General features: G+C 44.4%; 1 protein-coding gene and 1 long non-coding RNA gene across 2 annotated transcripts; one reads left to right on the top strand and one right to left on the bottom strand.

Annotated features, from left to right (window-relative positions):
* Positions 1-221: 221 nt before the first annotated feature.
* Positions 222-13,824, bottom strand: CUNH11orf97 (chromosome unknown C11orf97 homolog). The gene is made up of 4 exons (XM_021173152.3): positions 13,607-13,824; positions 9,648-9,752; positions 4,491-4,616; positions 222-2,030 (listed from the first exon to the last, which is right to left on the bottom strand). The coding sequence occupies exons 1-4, from the start codon at positions 13,743-13,745 to the stop codon at positions 2,026-2,028; spliced, it is 375 nt and encodes a 124-aa protein (XP_021028811.1). The 5' UTR covers positions 13,746-13,824; the 3' UTR covers positions 222-2,025.
* LOC147001965 (uncharacterized) lies at positions 13,764-15,694 on the top strand. Its single transcript, XR_015048908.1, has 2 exons — positions 13,764-14,091; positions 15,616-15,694. It is a non-coding gene; the product is annotated as an uncharacterized LOC147001965 (long non-coding RNA).
* The last annotated feature ends 2,375 nt before the right edge of the window (positions 15,695-18,069 follow it).

Below are 18,069 nucleotides of genomic sequence, written 5' to 3' on the forward strand. Positions count from 1 at the left end.
TCTCTCTCTCTCTCTCTCTCTCTCACACACACACACACACACACACACACACACACACACACACCTCGCCTCATTCAGGGTGTGATCTAACTACATGGAAAATTTTGTATTAAGTCTGGAAAAGTTTGGCTCTTGCCTCAAGACACTGACTGTTTCACTGGGTGAGTATTTTTAAGCAGGGACAGGACATAGCAGTCAACAAATCATTATTGAGTTTATTCCATTAGCAGCAGGACTGAGTTTGAGAACGGAGGGCTGGGCAGCCTTAGATGAGCTTATGCTTTAGGGGAGGGGGGACACAACACCCAAAACTGGAAAACAAGGAGACAGAATCTTCTGTCAAGTATGCCACAGCTGACATGAGGTTAAAAAATCAGAAAAGTCCAAATACCTAGCAAGCAGACTTCCACAAATAAATTAGATACAATTTGCTGTTGTCTTAAGAGGTTGGGAGAAAAAAGAGGTTTCCCTCTGTAGCTGAGCTACAGAACTCACCATGTAGCCTAAGCCAACCTCAAACATTTGGCAATCCTCCTGCCTTAGTCCCCCAGGTACTAAAATTTAAGGCTGAACTAACTTTATATGAATTTTTTTGCAATTATTCAGGATACATAAATGAATTGGAAGCATTGTTTCATTAAGTAGGATAATAAATGTCCAAACTATACAGCAGTGATTCTCCACCTTCCTAAACGTTGCAGCCCTTTAATGCAGTTCAGCTGTTGTGGTGTTAGGCAATCCCTGGGACAGGGCTGTTGACCTCCCCAGGGGATCAGTTTGAGAACCACTGCTATTGAGCATGCTGTCAAACAAGTAAAGAAAAATAAGCATAAAAGAAAATGGATAAAATGTATCAATGTGCTGTTTGTGACTCTGGAAGATCAAATACAAAATATTTTCCTTTGTATTTCTTTTGTGGTTGTTTGGGATAAACTCATGTAGCTCACACTGTCCTCAAACTCATTATGTAGTGAAGGATGACCTTGAACTCCTGATCCTCCTGCGATCCTCCTGCGGTCCTCCTGCCTCTACCTCTTCCGTGATGGACACCCAAAATTTACCACAAACCAGGGCTTCAGGCATGCAAGACAAGGACTCTACCTACCAAGTTACACCTCGGCCATTCTTTATATGTCATTTTAAATTTTTTAAAGTTTTTTTTATATTTTATGGATATAGATGTTATGCTTGCATGTATGGCTATATACTAAATGCTTGTAGTGGCTGCAGAGGCCAGAGGAGGGTTGTCATACTCCCTAGACCTGGAATTACAGACAGTTGTGATCCACTGTGTGAGTGTTAGAGTCTCTGTAAGAGCAGCAAGCACTCTCAATGCTAAGCCAATATATACATGGTATGTATATATTTCTATGAAATTGGTGAAAGGGCTTTTCTCTCCTTGTTAACCTCTTTTTAAACTAATTAGAATTAGAGAGATAGACAGACAGACAGATAGATACATAGATAGATATGTAGATGCATACATACAGACAGACAGACATATTTAGTGAGCACTGGCTCCTTACCATTTAGTAAGAAAATTCTAGAGGAACAATGAGCTGTGCTGAGCTATATAAAAATAATTGTCTTTGAGCCAAGCTCTTTCGCTGGTCATCCACTCACCAGTCCACAGGTACTGTACATTCTGTTCTGTGGCACCCATATCTGAATCACTCTCTGTACAGAACAGGAAATGGGTGATCCAATTACACTATAGGTAAAGTTTCAATTTTATAATGTTTAACTTGAAACAGAAGAGCTGTGATTTTTTGTTTGATACATTTAATAGAATAAGCTGAACAGAAGCCTAATACATCCCAACTGTGAAAACTAAAAAACAAGTGTATTTTCTTAGCACATGTTCTCACTGGTATTTCATTTCTTTGGACTGACGTACATATTGGTATTACAGGGTAAAACCTTTTCTCTCCCCCGTGTATCTTAACTGAGAAACAAGCCTGAGTTTCTTCTGCCTTTAGACATTAGGTGAATGAAGTTCCATTGCTGTGGAAAGATGTGTCCGTCTTATCCTAGAGTGAGAAAAAGAACATGTCAACAAACGTGTTCTATGGGGAGATGACCTTTAATCCTAACCCCATTTCAATCTGACGTCAGAGTCATCATTCTCATGGCAGTTCACCTGCAGGGCAGAATGTGGCCCAGAAGCCCCGATCCACCCCGAAGCCCCAACTGTTGGAGTGTGGTTCTGGGCAATGGCAGCACACTGAAGAGCCTCGAAGCCAGCCTGGCCTGAAGCAGGGTCTGAGCCGTCCATCATAAGGAACCCATGGACTCTGCAGGCACCATCGAGCTTACAGTGGGCTAAGTGACCATTTGGCTAAGTGACCATTTGTTCTTCTGGTTTGTTAACATGGTGCAGAATAAGGAAGTGGTGAGAGCAAATGAGTTAAGCTTGTGATGCAATGAGGACAGTGGATATTGTGCAGTCTCTAAATCAGGCGTGAGAACCCACCTAATAGCCACGACTCTACACTCGGGAGAGGCACACTATCTTGATCACACATGTGTGTACAGAGACAGACAGACAGACAGAGGAGAGAGAGGGAGGGAGAAAGGGAGGGAGGGAGGACTGGAATTCTTGGAAACACAGAAAACTTCAAAAGTGTGACAGAGTCCAGGATACATATAAAACATATGCATGTTATGATTCCCCTCCCCTCCCCTCCCCTCCTCCTCCTCCTCCTTCTCCTTCTTTCTCTTTCTCTTTCTTTCTCTTCTCTTCCCTCCTCTCCTCCCCCTCTCTCTCTCCCCTCCTCCTCTCCTCTTCCTCCCCTCCCCTCCTCTTCCTCTTCTCTTCTTTCTCTTCTCTCTCTCTCTCTCTCTCTCTCTCTCTCTCTCTCTCTCTCTCTCTCTCTCTCTCTCTCTCATTCTAATGTTGCCTGCCTCACACAGCCCTGGCATTTGTGCCTGGTTAACCACAACCTATTTAATTGGCTCTATCCTGTTGTTCAGTGACCAGAATCTCTATCAGGAAGGCCAGTGGCTATGCACAGTCTTGGAAGCCAGATGGGCAGATGCTGGTAAATTTCCACTACACCTCAGACCATAGATCATAATGTCCTTCCTGTCACCTGGAAGATGAAGCTCATCATCTTCAGTGTTTGGTCATGTGGCCTATACAACTCTGTGAAATGCTTGCTGTCCCACCTCGCAAGCGGTAAAACCATGGCAACTGCTTTATTATTGCCAATCCATGCTCACGGCTGAGCCCCCTTCAGTTCTGTCCTTTAATCTTGTGTCTCAGTCATCCGTATCTCACCCATCCCCAGCCTCCTCTTTTGTAGTCCACTTGGGCTGTACCCCCTTGTCACTTACGGGCACTACATCCCCACTCTCTGGTCTCTGGGCACCAGAGCACCTCATAGATGAAGGCATAGGCTCAGGGATGTGCTGCCTAGGCTCACAGCGCTTCCCTCAATAGCTAAGTGACACTGGGTAAACGCTTCAGCCTCTCTGAGCCTCAGTGTCCGCATCTGAGAAATGGATTGTGCCTATTCCTTATGGCAGGTGTAATTCTTAAACAGAATAATATGTTAAGAATCTGAAACAAGTAGTGTTTATAGAATTTGCTGACGTGGTTCATATCCTGGTTAAGAGTGCACAGGTTGGGGTTGACTCGGTGATTGAGAACATGAACTGCTCTATCAGAGGACCAAAAATCTGGATCCCAGCATCAATAACATAAGATGCCTTTAACTCTAGCTCCAAAAGATCTAATCCTGTTTCTGACCTCTGACCTCTGATCTCTGTGGGCACTTAGCAAATGCATACACACATAACAAAAATGTCTTTAAAAAGGAAGGAGAGAAACAGATACAGAGAGAGAGAGAGAGAGAGAGAGAGAGAGAGAGAGAGCTTGCTTGGCTTCTGTGTGCTGCTCTTTTGCACTCAGGGTCACCTCCCAGTTGTAGAGTGATATTCATGACTCATGTACCTGCTCTATGTCCCTACAGTATCTGTACATCGCTCTTTGGTCAAGACTTCTGTCTCCTTCCCATATCTTGCGAAAGATTTGTTACAGATATTGAGACAGGAAGGAATGAGGAATGCTTCTAAGTTTATGCTTTTGACAAGTACACTATACAGACGGCTCATGTACTTAGACTAAGGGGACACTAAAGGATCTAGGCAAGAGACTTGCTGAGTCCTTCCTTAATTCCCTCACCTCCCTTTAGAAGAAAGAATCCTTCCCCTAGAGGATGGCTGTGTGCAAGAAACACTTGTGAGTACAAAGTAGAGTCAGACATGTAAGTCTAGGTATGAACTTCTCTGATGGCTGTGGAGGTGTGCTCCTTAGCTGAACTGTTTGAGTCCCAGGATGACAGACAGTGGATATGTAAAATGCGACCAGACAGAAGCAAAGCAGGAAAGGTTGGCCTCGGGCTGAGGAGCTTAAGGGTTTGCCACTTGTTTGTAAGCTGTGGAACCCACTCAAGCCAGCTGTGGGGTCCGGGGTCCAGGGGTCTTACTTCTCAGTCCTCCGTGCCTTGAGTAGTACTTGGCTTGTGGGAGTGAGCTGTTTCTGCTCTGCTGTCCTGATATGGTGCCTCCCACGGGGAGATTCCTTCGAATGCTCCAGATTCCATCCAGGGCCACTGTGAATGTGTTAGGAGCAAGACAGTGATAGTGAGTAGTGTATTCTTCAAGCAAAAAGTACTTCAAAGGGATTTTCCTGAGTGATTGTGCTTCCAATTAATTGGGTAGAATATATTTGACCAATTCATCAAGCCACACGAGGTGTTTGCCATCTATTTAATCTTTGATACACTTCATGCATTCAGCAATAGAATTAAACTACTGTGTGCTCTTCTTATGTTTGAGTCTCCGCAAAGACACAAAAGGTCATTATGGTAACATATATTGCAAAACAAAGGATCAAGAGTAAATAAGACAAACTCTATATATTGTTCAGTTTTCCATACCTGATTTTTATTCAATTCCTTCATTAAGTGGGGATATTTTCATAGATTTAAAAACATTCAGAAGACTCTAGGCTCCCCCAAAAGCCACGAGCCAGGTGTGGCTTAATGTCCCCAGGAACGCACCATGACAAACTCAGTGTACCCTATTGTCACAGTGCTGAACATCTGGAAAATGGTGTCTGCACCATGATCTGCAGATGGCAGGTCTCGAGTCCTGAGAAGGGTGCCTACACAGCAGCACATGTCTAAGTGTTGCTAATACTTTGAATCCCAACATATCCTAAAACCATCTGCTTAGCTATTGCTTTAACTTCTGTGCTGGCTATTATTATGTCAATCTGACACAAGCTACTCATTTTCAAAGAGGACCCTCAACTGAGAAAAATGTCACCATTAGATTGGCCTGTGGACAAGCCTGGGGGAGAGGACATTTTCTTGATTGATGACAACAGGGGGGTGGGGACAGCTCACTGTGGGTGGTACCAAACTTGAGCAGGTAGCCCTGGGGTATATAAGAAAGCATGCTGAGCAAGCCAGGAACCAGCATCCCTCCACAGCCTCTGCATCACCTCCTGCCTTGACTTTTACTTTTAGGGATAAAGTGTGGCCCTTGAGTTATAAGCTGAAATAAACCCTCTCCTCCCCCAGTTGCTTTGTTCAATGGGGTTCACCACAGGAATAGCAACGCTGACTAAGACAAATTTACCCACAAGGAAAAGCACGGTCCATGCTGACTGAGTTAGTGAACTCAGGTCAGCTGCTGTTACTTGTTATATGGTTCTGAACACATGTGAGCATCTTATTGCTGAATATTCTCCTGAGAGCCAGCAGCAGTCTCACCAATGCTTTCATGACACTTGGTAACTCCCTAAAAGACTCCACAGAAAGCAAATGCCCAGAGGGAACACAGTCTCTGGGCTCAGAGTAGAGGTGGGGCTTCAGTCCCAGCCCTTCCACCATCAACTGAAAGAGACTGGACAAGTTTTATTAACGCACTGGCTTTGTTTCCTTACATTTGAAATGGGGATAATAATACCATCTTGAGGATTCTTCTTGGATGTGAATGGGATGCATATAGAGTGCTTTGTGTTTAACAAATGGTTGCTGTTGTTTTCAAAAGGACAGTGATTTCACGGTCAAAGGGTGAACTCCTCAGAGTCTCTCTGCAGAGGTGCAGCCCTTGGCTAGCCAAGCTGAGTGCTACCCTAGCCTCTCTGGAACCGACTGGGAGGAGAGTGGCTGATGCTACCTATCAAGATGAGAGTCAGCCTCTTTCTAGGTCCTTAAGGATAGACTTCACAGTCTCTTTCTGTCAAGATCTTACGAAATCAAAGCCGTTCTTTGAATCTAACCTAAATCTTCCCCTCCCATTCAAGCCAGTCTCCTCCGCTGTCCTCTCGAAAGAGATAAAAGGCTCCTCTCGGGTTCTCAAAGGCAGGTGACCATAAATATTTGCCCTAGAAGATCTAGCAGGTAGAAAGCAGTTTGCAATCTAGAGCAGGGCTCTGCACATCTGCCACATTGCATTGGATATGAAAATGTTGTGAAGGCCAACTCTGGTTGCGGTCTTCCTTTCTTGCTGTAGTTCAGGCTAGCCTTGAACTTATGATAGAGCCAAGAATGACCTTCAACTCCTGGTCTTCCTGCCTCTACCTCTCAAGTGATGGAATTTAATTTAAAGCAATAAAAAAGACACTGTAGATGTTTGAGCATGGAGGTGACCTGATTAGTCCTATAGACCATTCTGGTTTCTGTGTAGAGAGCACTTAGGAGACCACAGTGGAAGCAGCTGCCAGCCCAGCTGCTCTCGGGAGAGGAGAGGGATGGAGGAGGTCAACTGGGGAAACTTAGGGCTCATCCACACGTGGAGTCAGCAAGTTTCGCTGTGGTCTGAAGTGGAGCTTACGGGCTTGACTTCTAAATGTTGCTCTAATCAAGTAAGTGGAGTGTGTGCTACTTCTTGATGTGGAAGACCCTTGAAGAATGGGTAAAAAATAATCTGGGTACAGAATTAGAGCTCTCTTTAGGATGTATTAACCTTGGGGAGGGGGTGTTGATCAGACATCCATTTGGAAGGCAGCTATGCTCACCGCTATACGGCCAATGCAACCAGACATCCAGTTGGAAAGTCAAGTAGGCTCCAAGGTTGGAGGAGGGAAAACAAAAGCTACATTTTGGAGTGGTTATCATTCGAGGGCGTCTGGAGAAAAGGACCAGGATGCTGAATGTAGTCGTACATGCTTTAATCCCAGCATTTGGGTGGCAAAGGCACGTAGATCTCTATGAGTTTGAGGCCAGCCTAGGCTACATATAGAGACCCTAACTCAAACAAGGGGGTGGGGTGAGTTATCCATATTTTTGAGGCCAAGTAGAGGTAGAGAAGTAAGGGAGAAAAGGGTGGTAGAAAGATAGGAGCTGAGCCAGGGGAATGGAAACTGATGGTATTTGGGCCATATTGAGGCCTTGAGAACGGAAAAAAGGAGTGGGACCCATGCCGGGTCCCACTGAGGGCATGGATATGGTGGGGAAATCACAGGTTTTGGCCTTCAAACAAACTTTTTGGTTTGGGGGACCAAAGTGTACTTACAACAGGGAAGAGAGAGGAACAAAAGATGAATGACACGCAAGTAACCCCTCCATGTGCACTCACTCTTAGCATCTATAGATAGAAGCTATAGCACTTGAATGCTGCATGTGGAGTCTGGGCTGTGTGTGACAATGTGTGTCCTCTGGAGGAAAAGCTCCAGCGGTCATCAGGTTTTCTGCACACCCTACTAGAAGGTCAATGGCCAGTTAGGGGTTGCCTGCATGAAGATCAATGGCTAGTTAGGGGCTGTCCGCACTGCAGTGGGCAAGAATCCATCGCTCTCCCTGGGTACTAGGTCCCTATGCTGGAGGACCCCTTTAAAGCACGACTTTATACCAATTCCTACTCTGAGACTTTTCTAGGTGAAATAGTGCCTTTGTGCGCCCTCTGGTGGATACCATAAAATGCAGCCCCTGGTAGCTTCATGCTAAGTGAATAAAAATATTTACAAAAACAAATGTTTCTTTCCTATTCTCTTAGGCTGTCTCACATTAAAATGCACTCAGCAAGAATTATACAACACACATTTCCTCCTCAGAGAATGGCAAATACATTATTTAGTTCCTATGTGGTCCTTCGAAACAAGCTAAATCTAAACTATTATAATAACTTTGACAAAAGTTGCTTAACCACCAAAACCATATTATACATAGGCCTTTCTACATCTACTCACAGCATGTTGAGTAGACTTAAAGCTTTTCTTGAAGATGCTGCATGCCATTGATGATATAGTAAGACCTCAAAGCAAGTACCCATGGCTGATTAGAAATGTGAAGGGGACTAGATTCTGGATGACACCTTGAGGTTGTCAGCATCTCTCATCAGATCCCACCTTCCCAGAACAGTCCTCTCCAATTGCCAGTTCTCTGAACACTGTACTCAGGCTCTCTCACTTATTTTACTTTTCATTAGTATTGCATATGTGCATGAGGTGTGTGTGTGTGTGTGTGTGTGTGTGTGTGTGTGTGTTGTAGCATGCATGTGAAGAACACAGGACATCCTTGTGGAGTTGCTTCTCTCTTTCTGCGTTTATAGGATGTGGTGATTAGCTCAACTGTCAGGTCTACACAACCTAGAATCACACAGGAAGAGTCTCAATGAGGGATTGTCAAAATCAGGTTGACCTAGGGTCGTGTTGGTGTGGATAGCCTTGATTATGCTAATTGATATGCAAAGAACCCAGCAGATTGGGCAGCACTGCCCCTGGGCTTGGGGTCCTAGACTGAATTAGTGTACAGAGGGCAAGCTGAGCCATGAGGTTGCATTTTCTCTGAGGGCAAGCTGAGCCATGGAGTTGCATTTTCTCTCTCTGCCCCAGACTAGCTTGTCTAACAGTTTCATGTTCCTGCCTTGACATCCTGCCATGATGAAGTGTGACCTGGAACTGTGACTCACATAAGCCTTCTCCGCTGAAGTTGCTTGGTTCAGGGTGCTGTACACAGCAGCACGAAGGAGACTTAGGACTCCTAGGGTTCTAGGGTCTAAACTCAGGTGAGTGGGCTTTCTTTCACAGTGGCATCTTAGCCAGGAGCCATCCTGCTGACCTGCTTGTTTCTCCTAGAAAATTCAAGACCCCATAAACATTCTAATAAAAACCTGATTATAAATATTCTCCCAGTGATCAATTGCTGAAAGGAATCAGGGGCACATGGGGCCAGTCATCCCAGACCTACATCTGAGTACAGGCATCGCGTCATCCATCTTGAGAGCTGTCTGTACCCAGTTGTATCACTCGTGTGCCCTGTTTTGCTGAAATGAGGTCTTTGGGTGATCTGACGTGGTTTAGTGATTTGAATTCTGCTGTGACAGTAGTTACCAGGGAAGGGCTCTGCATAAGGAGCACCAGTCACCTGGGAACTTGGCAATCTAGGCATCCAGGTACAATGTACCATGTGGGAACCCCTGACATTGAGCAAATCTACATAGATGAGTCTGAAGATGTTACTGTGTGTCCCAAGCATGTGAAAGTGTCCTACTTACGATTAAACAGAAGTAAGTATCCCAGGACTTACTTCTTTTGGTGGCTATTGTTTCATTACAAGTAAAATAACCAGCCTGTCATCAAACAGACAATTTCATATTCATTTAGCAAACGTACTTCCTTGAGGCAAGATTACCTGTAGGTGGGCTTTTCACATGGCATTCATCCCTCTTGATAGAAAGTTCTTCTTCCAAAACCTCCTTGATTCTCTTATGTGGCTCACAGTATAGAAATGTCTTCCCTGTAAAGACATTGACAATGGATTTATCACCAACTCTGCCTTCCAGCCATCATTCATATATGAAAACTGTATATATATATATATATATATATATATATTAATGGTATGTCATGGTTGGAGTGATGGTTCAGTGCTTAAGAGCACTGACTGCTCTTCCAGACGTCCTGAGTTCAACTCCCAGAAACCACATAGTGGCTCACAACCATCTCTAATGAGATCTGACACCCTCTTCTGGTGTGTCTGAAGATAGCAATGGTGTAGTCATATACATTAAATAAATAAAAAATAAATAAATAAAAAAAAATAAATAAATAAATTTTAAAAATGGTATGTCTTTCCTTAGAACCAAAAGTCTGCTTGCCCACAGGCTCTATCTTGTGATTATCTCTCTCATCACAACTTCTGATTTGGAGGAGTCATCCTTTCCTGTAATTCCTGAGTGTGTGAGGTAAGCTTCGGGATTCTCTTTAAGTATGGTGAAGAAATATATGAAACGTTCTCGTTGCCTTGGTGAAGTTTTGCTTATCAACAGGAGGGTTCAGGGCTTGTGCTTTTCTTTATTTTGTGGCAAGGTTTTCCTGTGTCTCCCAGGCAGCTGGAGAACCTGCTGAGATTGCAGGTGTGCATCACTGTGCCCAGCAATGAATTCTGGTTAAAGACCGACTCTGTCCCTGACGTTTGGCTTAGGGATGAGGACAAAGTAAAAGGTAAAACAGACCTGTACCTGGTTCTTGCAGTCCAGATGTAGAATGCAGTGTGTGTGTGTGTGTGTGTGTGTGTGTGTGTGTGTGTGTGTGATGCATATGCTCCAGTGAGCCTGGGGAGAGGAGAGAACACTCAGGTTCAGTCCTCATCCATCTTCCACTCCTTTGTTGTTTGCCATTGCATATTGCCAGGCTGCGTGTTCTGAAAACGTTCAGGAACTCTCATGCACTAGCCTCCCATCTCACCACTGGTGCACGGAACTACAGGTGGATGCTACTGTGTCTAGCTGGGTTTGAACTCAGCTTCTCTGCTTGCACAACAAGTGCTTTAGGCCAGTCTCGCCAGCCTCATCTCAGCATCTTTAGAGTTCACTTTTAAAGATTCCAACTGTTGACTCATCAATTAAGAACGCTTGCTACTCCTTCAGAGTACTGGCATTCTGTTTCTAGCACCTACAGGGTGGCTTGCAGCAGCCCGGAACTCCAGCTCTAGGAAATCCAAAGCCTCTTCTGGCCTCTGTGGCCACCCACATACAAGCGCACGTGAACACACACAGATCCATGGACACTCGCGCACACACACACACTGGAAGACTTAGGACCTTTTCCCAGCCTGTGAGGATGGCCCCGTCTCTCCTTGTTGCTCCAGCCCAGGGCTGATGTTTGTTCTCAGTACCTTTCTATTCTTCCCAGAGAACAGAACAGTAAGAGGGCAGAAGAAGCTGTGTGCTTCCTGGCCTGGGCCAAATCTTCAGATTCACCTCCCTATATGCTTCTCCATGCTCAGTCTTCCACCCTGGCCCTCCCTCCCCTCTAATCTCACCTTTGCATGCCCAGTCTCTCTCTGAGCTTCTGCCTAAGTAACTGCCACTCAAATTATAAGTGCCAGCTTTATTGAGTATCAGTTCCCTAGGGAAGCACCTCTACAACTGTCCTTTTTGCCTTGTAACCTTTCTTTCCTCTTTTGTTTCATTTATTGTCCCTTCATTTGCATATCTGCATCCAATTATTGTGTAACTGAGGATTTAGTATCTGTCTTTTTAAAACCACCATCAATTCATAAAGGCAGAAGTCTTTCTGTCTCAGTGATTGGATGCTGAATGGAGAGTGGTATAAGAGATGGAAAGCAGATGCTTGGATACCACACTACTGCAGGTGGGTATGTCTGTCAGCACTAGAGAACAAGGGGCTCCTGTCACAATTCACCCCCAGAGAGAATGCAAGGAAATTTGTTACATATTTGAGATTTGATGTTACTCTCACAAAGACATGGCAGACATCTCCTCTTATTCCAGGTTAGCCAACAGGTAGCATGAGTGTACTTGTCCTGACTACAAACTGGCTCAAACAGGACTCGACCCCGGTCCACTTCAGATGGTAAGGACTCAGATATGTCTCCAGACTCAGAAAAGACACAACCAGGCACTTTGAGGTTCTCGTTCTTGTTTCCTAGGTTGGTCAAGTGAGCAGGAACCAACACTGCTTGAACCTAACTGCTTTAGGCTTTCTCTGTAGAATCGCAGAAATAACATGGATCACAGAGAAGAGCTGCCTGCTCAAAGCGCAGGTCTCTTGACAGACTGCAGGTTGGCAACAAGAGAGTTCACAGAGGAAACTGCTGAAGGAGATTTGTGAGAATGACAAAAAGCTAGAGAGGGGAAAGTCCTCTGTTAGGAAAGAGCTAGGGAAGGAGGGAGGGGGACTGGAGACAGAGAAAAGAGGAAAGGAAATGCAAATACTATACCCTTGCTTATGCGCTAAGTTTAAGTGTTGGTCAGCAGGCAGTTGTGCGCAGGACAAAGCCCAGAACTGCTGAGAACTGTGCCGCTCTGGGGTTTATTTTACAATAAGGGTTGCCAGGCTTCTTGACTTCTAACAGCAATTGGTGCTGATTTTTATAATGCACCTGACCATTTTACCTGTGTTTCTTTATTTCACAGTTGCCTGTGGGGTAATTATAATAAGAAAAGCCTGGTGTGGTAGCAGATTGCTCCCTGGAGCTCCCAGGCCAGCCAGCCAGTCATCCAGCCAGTCTAGCCTATCCTGCAAGATCTATCTAGTCTATCCTTCAAGATCAGTGGTACATATTTTCTCAGTGAAACTTAAAAGAAACCTGAGAAAAGAGAGCTGGGGTTGTCCTCTGGCCTTCATACATGTGCACACACCACACACACACACACACAGAGAGAGAGAGAGAGAGAGAGAGAGAGAGAGAGAGAGAGAGAGAGAGAGAGAGAGAGAGAAGAGCACAAATGCTGCCCTAGAGTGCCCAAGCAGAGGGAGCTGCCAGATGCTCCTGCTAGTCCCCAGAGAGGCAATCAAGGAGGCTCTGAGCAGCCCTGGAAGCTGTTTGCATTCCTCCTTGGCCCTGTGTTTTCATCCATCGTCCCTCACCAGCTGCTAAAGGATCAGGTACAGGACGCTGCAACCCTGTTAGAAATATAGTTACAACTGCCTCAAGACAGTCTTTACTGATTTGAATATTGCTTGCATATTCCATGGGCAGAGGACATAAGAAAGATTGCATGTGAAATTCTAACCCAGGTAGTGATTTGGGGGTTTGGACTGCTGGAGATGATTGTTGAAGGGTTTTAAGTATTTTGCCAGCCCTGGCTGACTTCATCTCCTTTCCCCTGCTCTTGGTTTTCTGATCTGGGAAATGAAGGATGCCTTGTGATGGGTGAGTGGTTCTTACCCTGCTTCTCAGACAAGTAGAAGGGAGTGAACCCAGGTCCTGGAGGTCCTAGACAAGTGGTATACCACCAAGCTCTATCCTCAACACCATTATATACATTCCTCTGGGTTAATGTATTCATGGTTCCTTTAAAAAGCAGTGCTGTTATCGACCAACTCAACTCAGTTGAGGATGATATCCAGCCCTTGGGCTCAGGAATCCTTGGTGAAGGGAAGATAGTCTCCTACATAGGCGTTGGCCCGAGGAGATCCTGAGGGCCTAAGCTGCTCCCCATCCCTCCATGTCTGTCCCTGCTGTCACAGTAGCTTTCTGTTAGTATTCTTACCTGCAAACAGCAGCTTTCCAATTCTCCCCCAGAAACCTTAAGTACTCCAGCTAGTTCCACTTTGGGGTCTCCCCACCCCCGCCTTGTTGTCACTGATCCCACTACTGCCAAGGTTTGAAGCTGAACTCACATTGTTGGCGAGACTCTTGGGGGCCACCAGGCTCAGCACGGGCGCGGCACCCCAGCCCTGCCGACCTAGGCTGCTCCCCTTCGCGGCCCGCCTCCGAGGCTGTCCCTGCCGTCACCACCAGCGCCTCCTGCCGCCTCATGCCACCGGGGTCTCCACGGCCCTGGGCTACCAGGCCTCTCAACTCCGCCACCGGCTGCTCTGGAACGCAAGGCGTCTGAGGTTGTCATAGTGACCGCAGATGCTCCGGGCCTCCAGGGCTCTGCCAACTTCCCCTAGGCCCTGGGTGCAGGCAACAGCCTACCTGCTAGCAGGAGCCTTAATTCCTTAGCTACAGACCCCACGGAAAGGCCCCAGCTTTCTCAAGAGAGAAGCTTCAGTTGTATGGCTGAGAGTCACAAAGGTTTGGGAAAGAGCCAGAGGCCACACAACTGGCACGTGATTCAGCAAAGACTCAGAAGCCTCAAAGATTTAGTCACCACCTCCGGGTGAGTGTTGGGGTGGGCCACAGGAACAGGACCAGAAATTCCCCAACAGTGCTTTACCAGTCACATCTAGACTTGGACATGATTCTCAACCAATTCATGTTGAAAATTCACAAGTTTGGGGCTGTAAGTTACTAAATAGCTGTAGTTAGTTTACAAGGATTTTCGTACCCATAGTCTATGACAGCTCACAAAGTCACCGATTTTTCAGGTGACAAACCCACAGAATTGGAAATGTGAGTCTGAAAATCGAGAGTTTGTTCAAAGCAGTGGTTACCTCCGTAAAAAAAGTGGCACTGAGATTTTACAAAAATTAAATGTGCATTATCTTAGAAAGTTAAATAATTCTACAGGTTTTTTAAAAACAAATTCAGGAGACACCCTCCACAATATGTCTACTGTACCCTAGTGCCAACCACTTTTATTTTTGATTGATAATTTCCTGTTAAATGTGCAATCATTTAACCACATAAGTGGAGTAGAATCATCTAGAAACTCACCTAACCATATGAGCACTAGGTATAATAGAGGGAAGAAACTATTAAGCAGTGGAATTAGATGACTTGGTTGCTCATCTGGAAAAAACTTGAACCTTGACTTCTAGTGAACAGTAAACTGGAACAGCAGTGTCTTCGTTAGGGTTCCCATTGCTATGAGGCACCATGACCAAGGTAGGTCACGTAAAGGCAAGCATTTCATTGAGGCTGGCTTAGAGTCAGAGAGTCCATTATCATCGCAATAGGAAGCCTGGCAGCATTTTAGGCATGGTGCTGGAGAAGGAGCTGAAAGTTCTACATCTTGATCCAAAGGCAGTCAGGAGAAGAATATCTTCCAGGCATCTAGGAGGAGGGCCTCTTCTGCAATGGGAGGAGCCTGAGCTTAGGAGGAACCCTCCAAAGCCCGCCCCCACAGTGACACACTTCTTCCAACAAAGCCACTCTTAACATTACCACTCCCGAGAGGCCACGCAAGTTCAAACCACCACAAGCAGATTAAGATGGAACATGGCCATAAAGGTGAAGCACCAAGGCTTCTAGGCGATAACTATTGAACGTGTCATGACCCTGAAGTTAGGAACAATTTCTTATACAAACAACAAAAGGCATTAACCATAAGAAAATGATAAGTTAGAGAACATAAAAATTAAGAGAGTCTCTTGATTGAAGTCAGCTATTAAGAGTGTGAGGAGTCCAGAATCAAATTCAACACAGAGCACTCTATATATTTACAGTGTATGTGGTTGTATTTATGGAGTGGGCTTGGCATCAACTCATGGTCTTATTTGACCAGGGAGATATAGCACATTTAAAGTTTTTACTCCAAGGGGGTAGTTGTGATTGACACTAGGATGCTCTGGAATCAGACTTGACTAAGATGCTCAACTCATCCTATCTACTATTTATTATCTGTAGTTTACTAACACTCGTTGGCCTTAATATTTTTTTGTATTTTTTGCCTTGGGGATTGATTTGGATATTTTATTGTTCTTGTCTTTCTTTGCTTATTGTAATTCATTTTATTTTTTAGATGCAAATGACACTTCCTGTGATATTTACTGTTTTACATTGATTTAAATGCAATAAATCTGTTCTACTGAAAAAAAAAAGTGTGAGGAGTCAAGTCACAGACTGGAAGAAAATTTTCTCAAAACACATTGGCCAATAAATAATGAGGTCCCAGATTACATAAAGAACTCCTACAGATCAGTGTGAAGAGGGCATACAACTCAGCAAGAGATTGGAGAAAAATAGACAGATGGATACATGACAAAAGAGGAGACCCAAACAGCTGACAAGCACATGAGACATTGTCCCAAACTGTTACTCAACCAACCATGGAATGCAGTCTTCAAGGAGCTGTTACTTTCCACGTGGTAGAGTGGTTGCTTGCTAAACCAACAAACAGCAAACAGTCCAGCATCAGCCGCAGGGGTTGGAAGGTGCACAGCAACTGGGTTCTCCTTCCCTACTGTTGAGCATCACCTAAACTGGCCATAGAGGGTTAGGTAGGAGAGTTGTCTCCGTCCAGCTGGGGCAACATAGCAAGAGCTTGTCAGGAACAAAAGTGCAAATGTTAACCAGTTTGAAGAGCTAGTGATTTTTTGTTTGTTTTTGCTCTTATTGGAGAATGTGAGTACTTCGCAGTCCTCATATGAGACACACACTGAACTGTGGAATAGATGCATCCAAAAGGTGCCCCAGAGGGCTCCCAGCAGCACCTTTCACCAGAGCCCCAAAGGCCCACAGAAAAATTAGAACTAAGATATAACTATCCATTATTGTGTTCTTAGAATACCATAATGAGAAGCAGCAAACTCCTTCTTTATGTAGAAATGCGAGAGATCCACAGATGTGATGTTGTACATAGTAAATTATTCCGTGGTGTAGCAGAAATTAATGATGAAGGCAGAGTAATGGGCAGCTTTCTGGAAGAAGAGTGGCTAGCTTTATAGCTGAGGGTGGGCTAGTGGCTAGCTTTGCGGAAATACCAATACCAAGGGTGTGCAAAGCAGGCTTCGGGGATTCCAACTGTATTTTGTACGTTGATTTGCAGGCAGCTACATAGTTTTGTTCATTTTGTATATAGTTCATCAAGGTTTCTAATTTTGTGTCTGTATGTTCTATCTCTACAAGGTAAAGATTAAGCATATTGTAGTTAACCTGAAAATTTAATAATAAAAACAGTGTGGTTTATTTGATAAAATAATAAAGAATTGCACAGTTCTTGTTTCCTCTTTTCTCCAACAGCAAAATCTTGAAACTTATTTACTTTTTGGTTGTAGTCACTGCATTAATTTAGGTACTTTATTTTCTTTTTCTTCTATGGCTTTGCCTTTTAAAGTTTTCAATCACCATATGTATATGCCACTTCAAATTCTTTTGTGTATAAATTATTGGCAAAAATCTATAAGATATTTTTTTAGCTATTTGTATTTTTTTATTCTGGAAATACAAACAAACAAAAAACGAACAAGCAAAACACAAAAACCAAACCAGGGTAGTAGATTTTTCCTCTTTGTAATTAAATGAAACTGACCAAAATGTACACCAGGTGGAGACAAAAACCAAAGATCTAACTGAATAACACACAGATACATGCAGACCCACAAACAAATACATAGAAACAAATGCATGCACGTGTACCCAGTGTGAAAACATGAATTTTTTAGCAAAAGAAACAAAAAGCTATTGTACTATCAAAATTACCATTTTAAAGGGATGAGTTCCAGGACAGCCAGGGCTACACAGAGAAACCCTGTCTCAGGGGAAAAAAAAGTGTTTTAGTGAAAATATAGGTGGATATATTACCATTGTATTTAAGGAGAAAAAGTAACTTTTTATTGATTCTTTGTGAGGTTCACATCACACACCCCAGTCCTGCTCATCTCCCTGTCCCCTCATATCCAATCTTCACCCTTGCAACCTCCCCCATAAAAAACAAACAAACAAAACAACAGCAACAACAAAAAACAAAGGATAGAACACATCTCATTGTAGAAGCTGTAGTGTGTCACTGTGTGTCCCACAGTATATCCCTCTGTCCATACATCTTCACTTGCAAATGTTTATTGCAATGAATCATTGGTCTGGTTTGAGGTCTCTGGCTTCTGTGACACCATCAATATTGGATCCTCATTGGGACTCCTCCCAGTTATCCTGTTGTTGCCCTGTGTCATGGAGATCCTGCAGCTTTGGAACAGCAGGACTGACCCTTTCATGGATCTCAAATATTTGCAGATGAAATAGATTTGGAGGTGTGGTATCTTAGAGCCCTGGATCTAGGTGTGAGTGGTAGCAGAGCTGGCCAGCCACCAGCTCTCTCTTTTCTGCACCACTAGGGCAAGCTCTCCAGCACTACTCTGGGTAGGCCACTCAATGCCACCATCAGCAGGAGGCAGGCTCAGCTCTCCTGCTCTAGTGCCTTCGGGGCCAGCTCAATGCACCCACAGCTTCACTTGCTTCCCAGTCAAAAGAACAGGGC

Source organism: Mus caroli, unplaced genomic scaffold (genome assembly GCF_978045245.1).
Source record: "Mus caroli unplaced genomic scaffold, Mus_caroli_1 scaffold_11, whole genome shotgun sequence".
NCBI classification, from domain to species: Eukaryota; Metazoa; Chordata; class Mammalia; order Rodentia; family Muridae; genus Mus; species Mus caroli.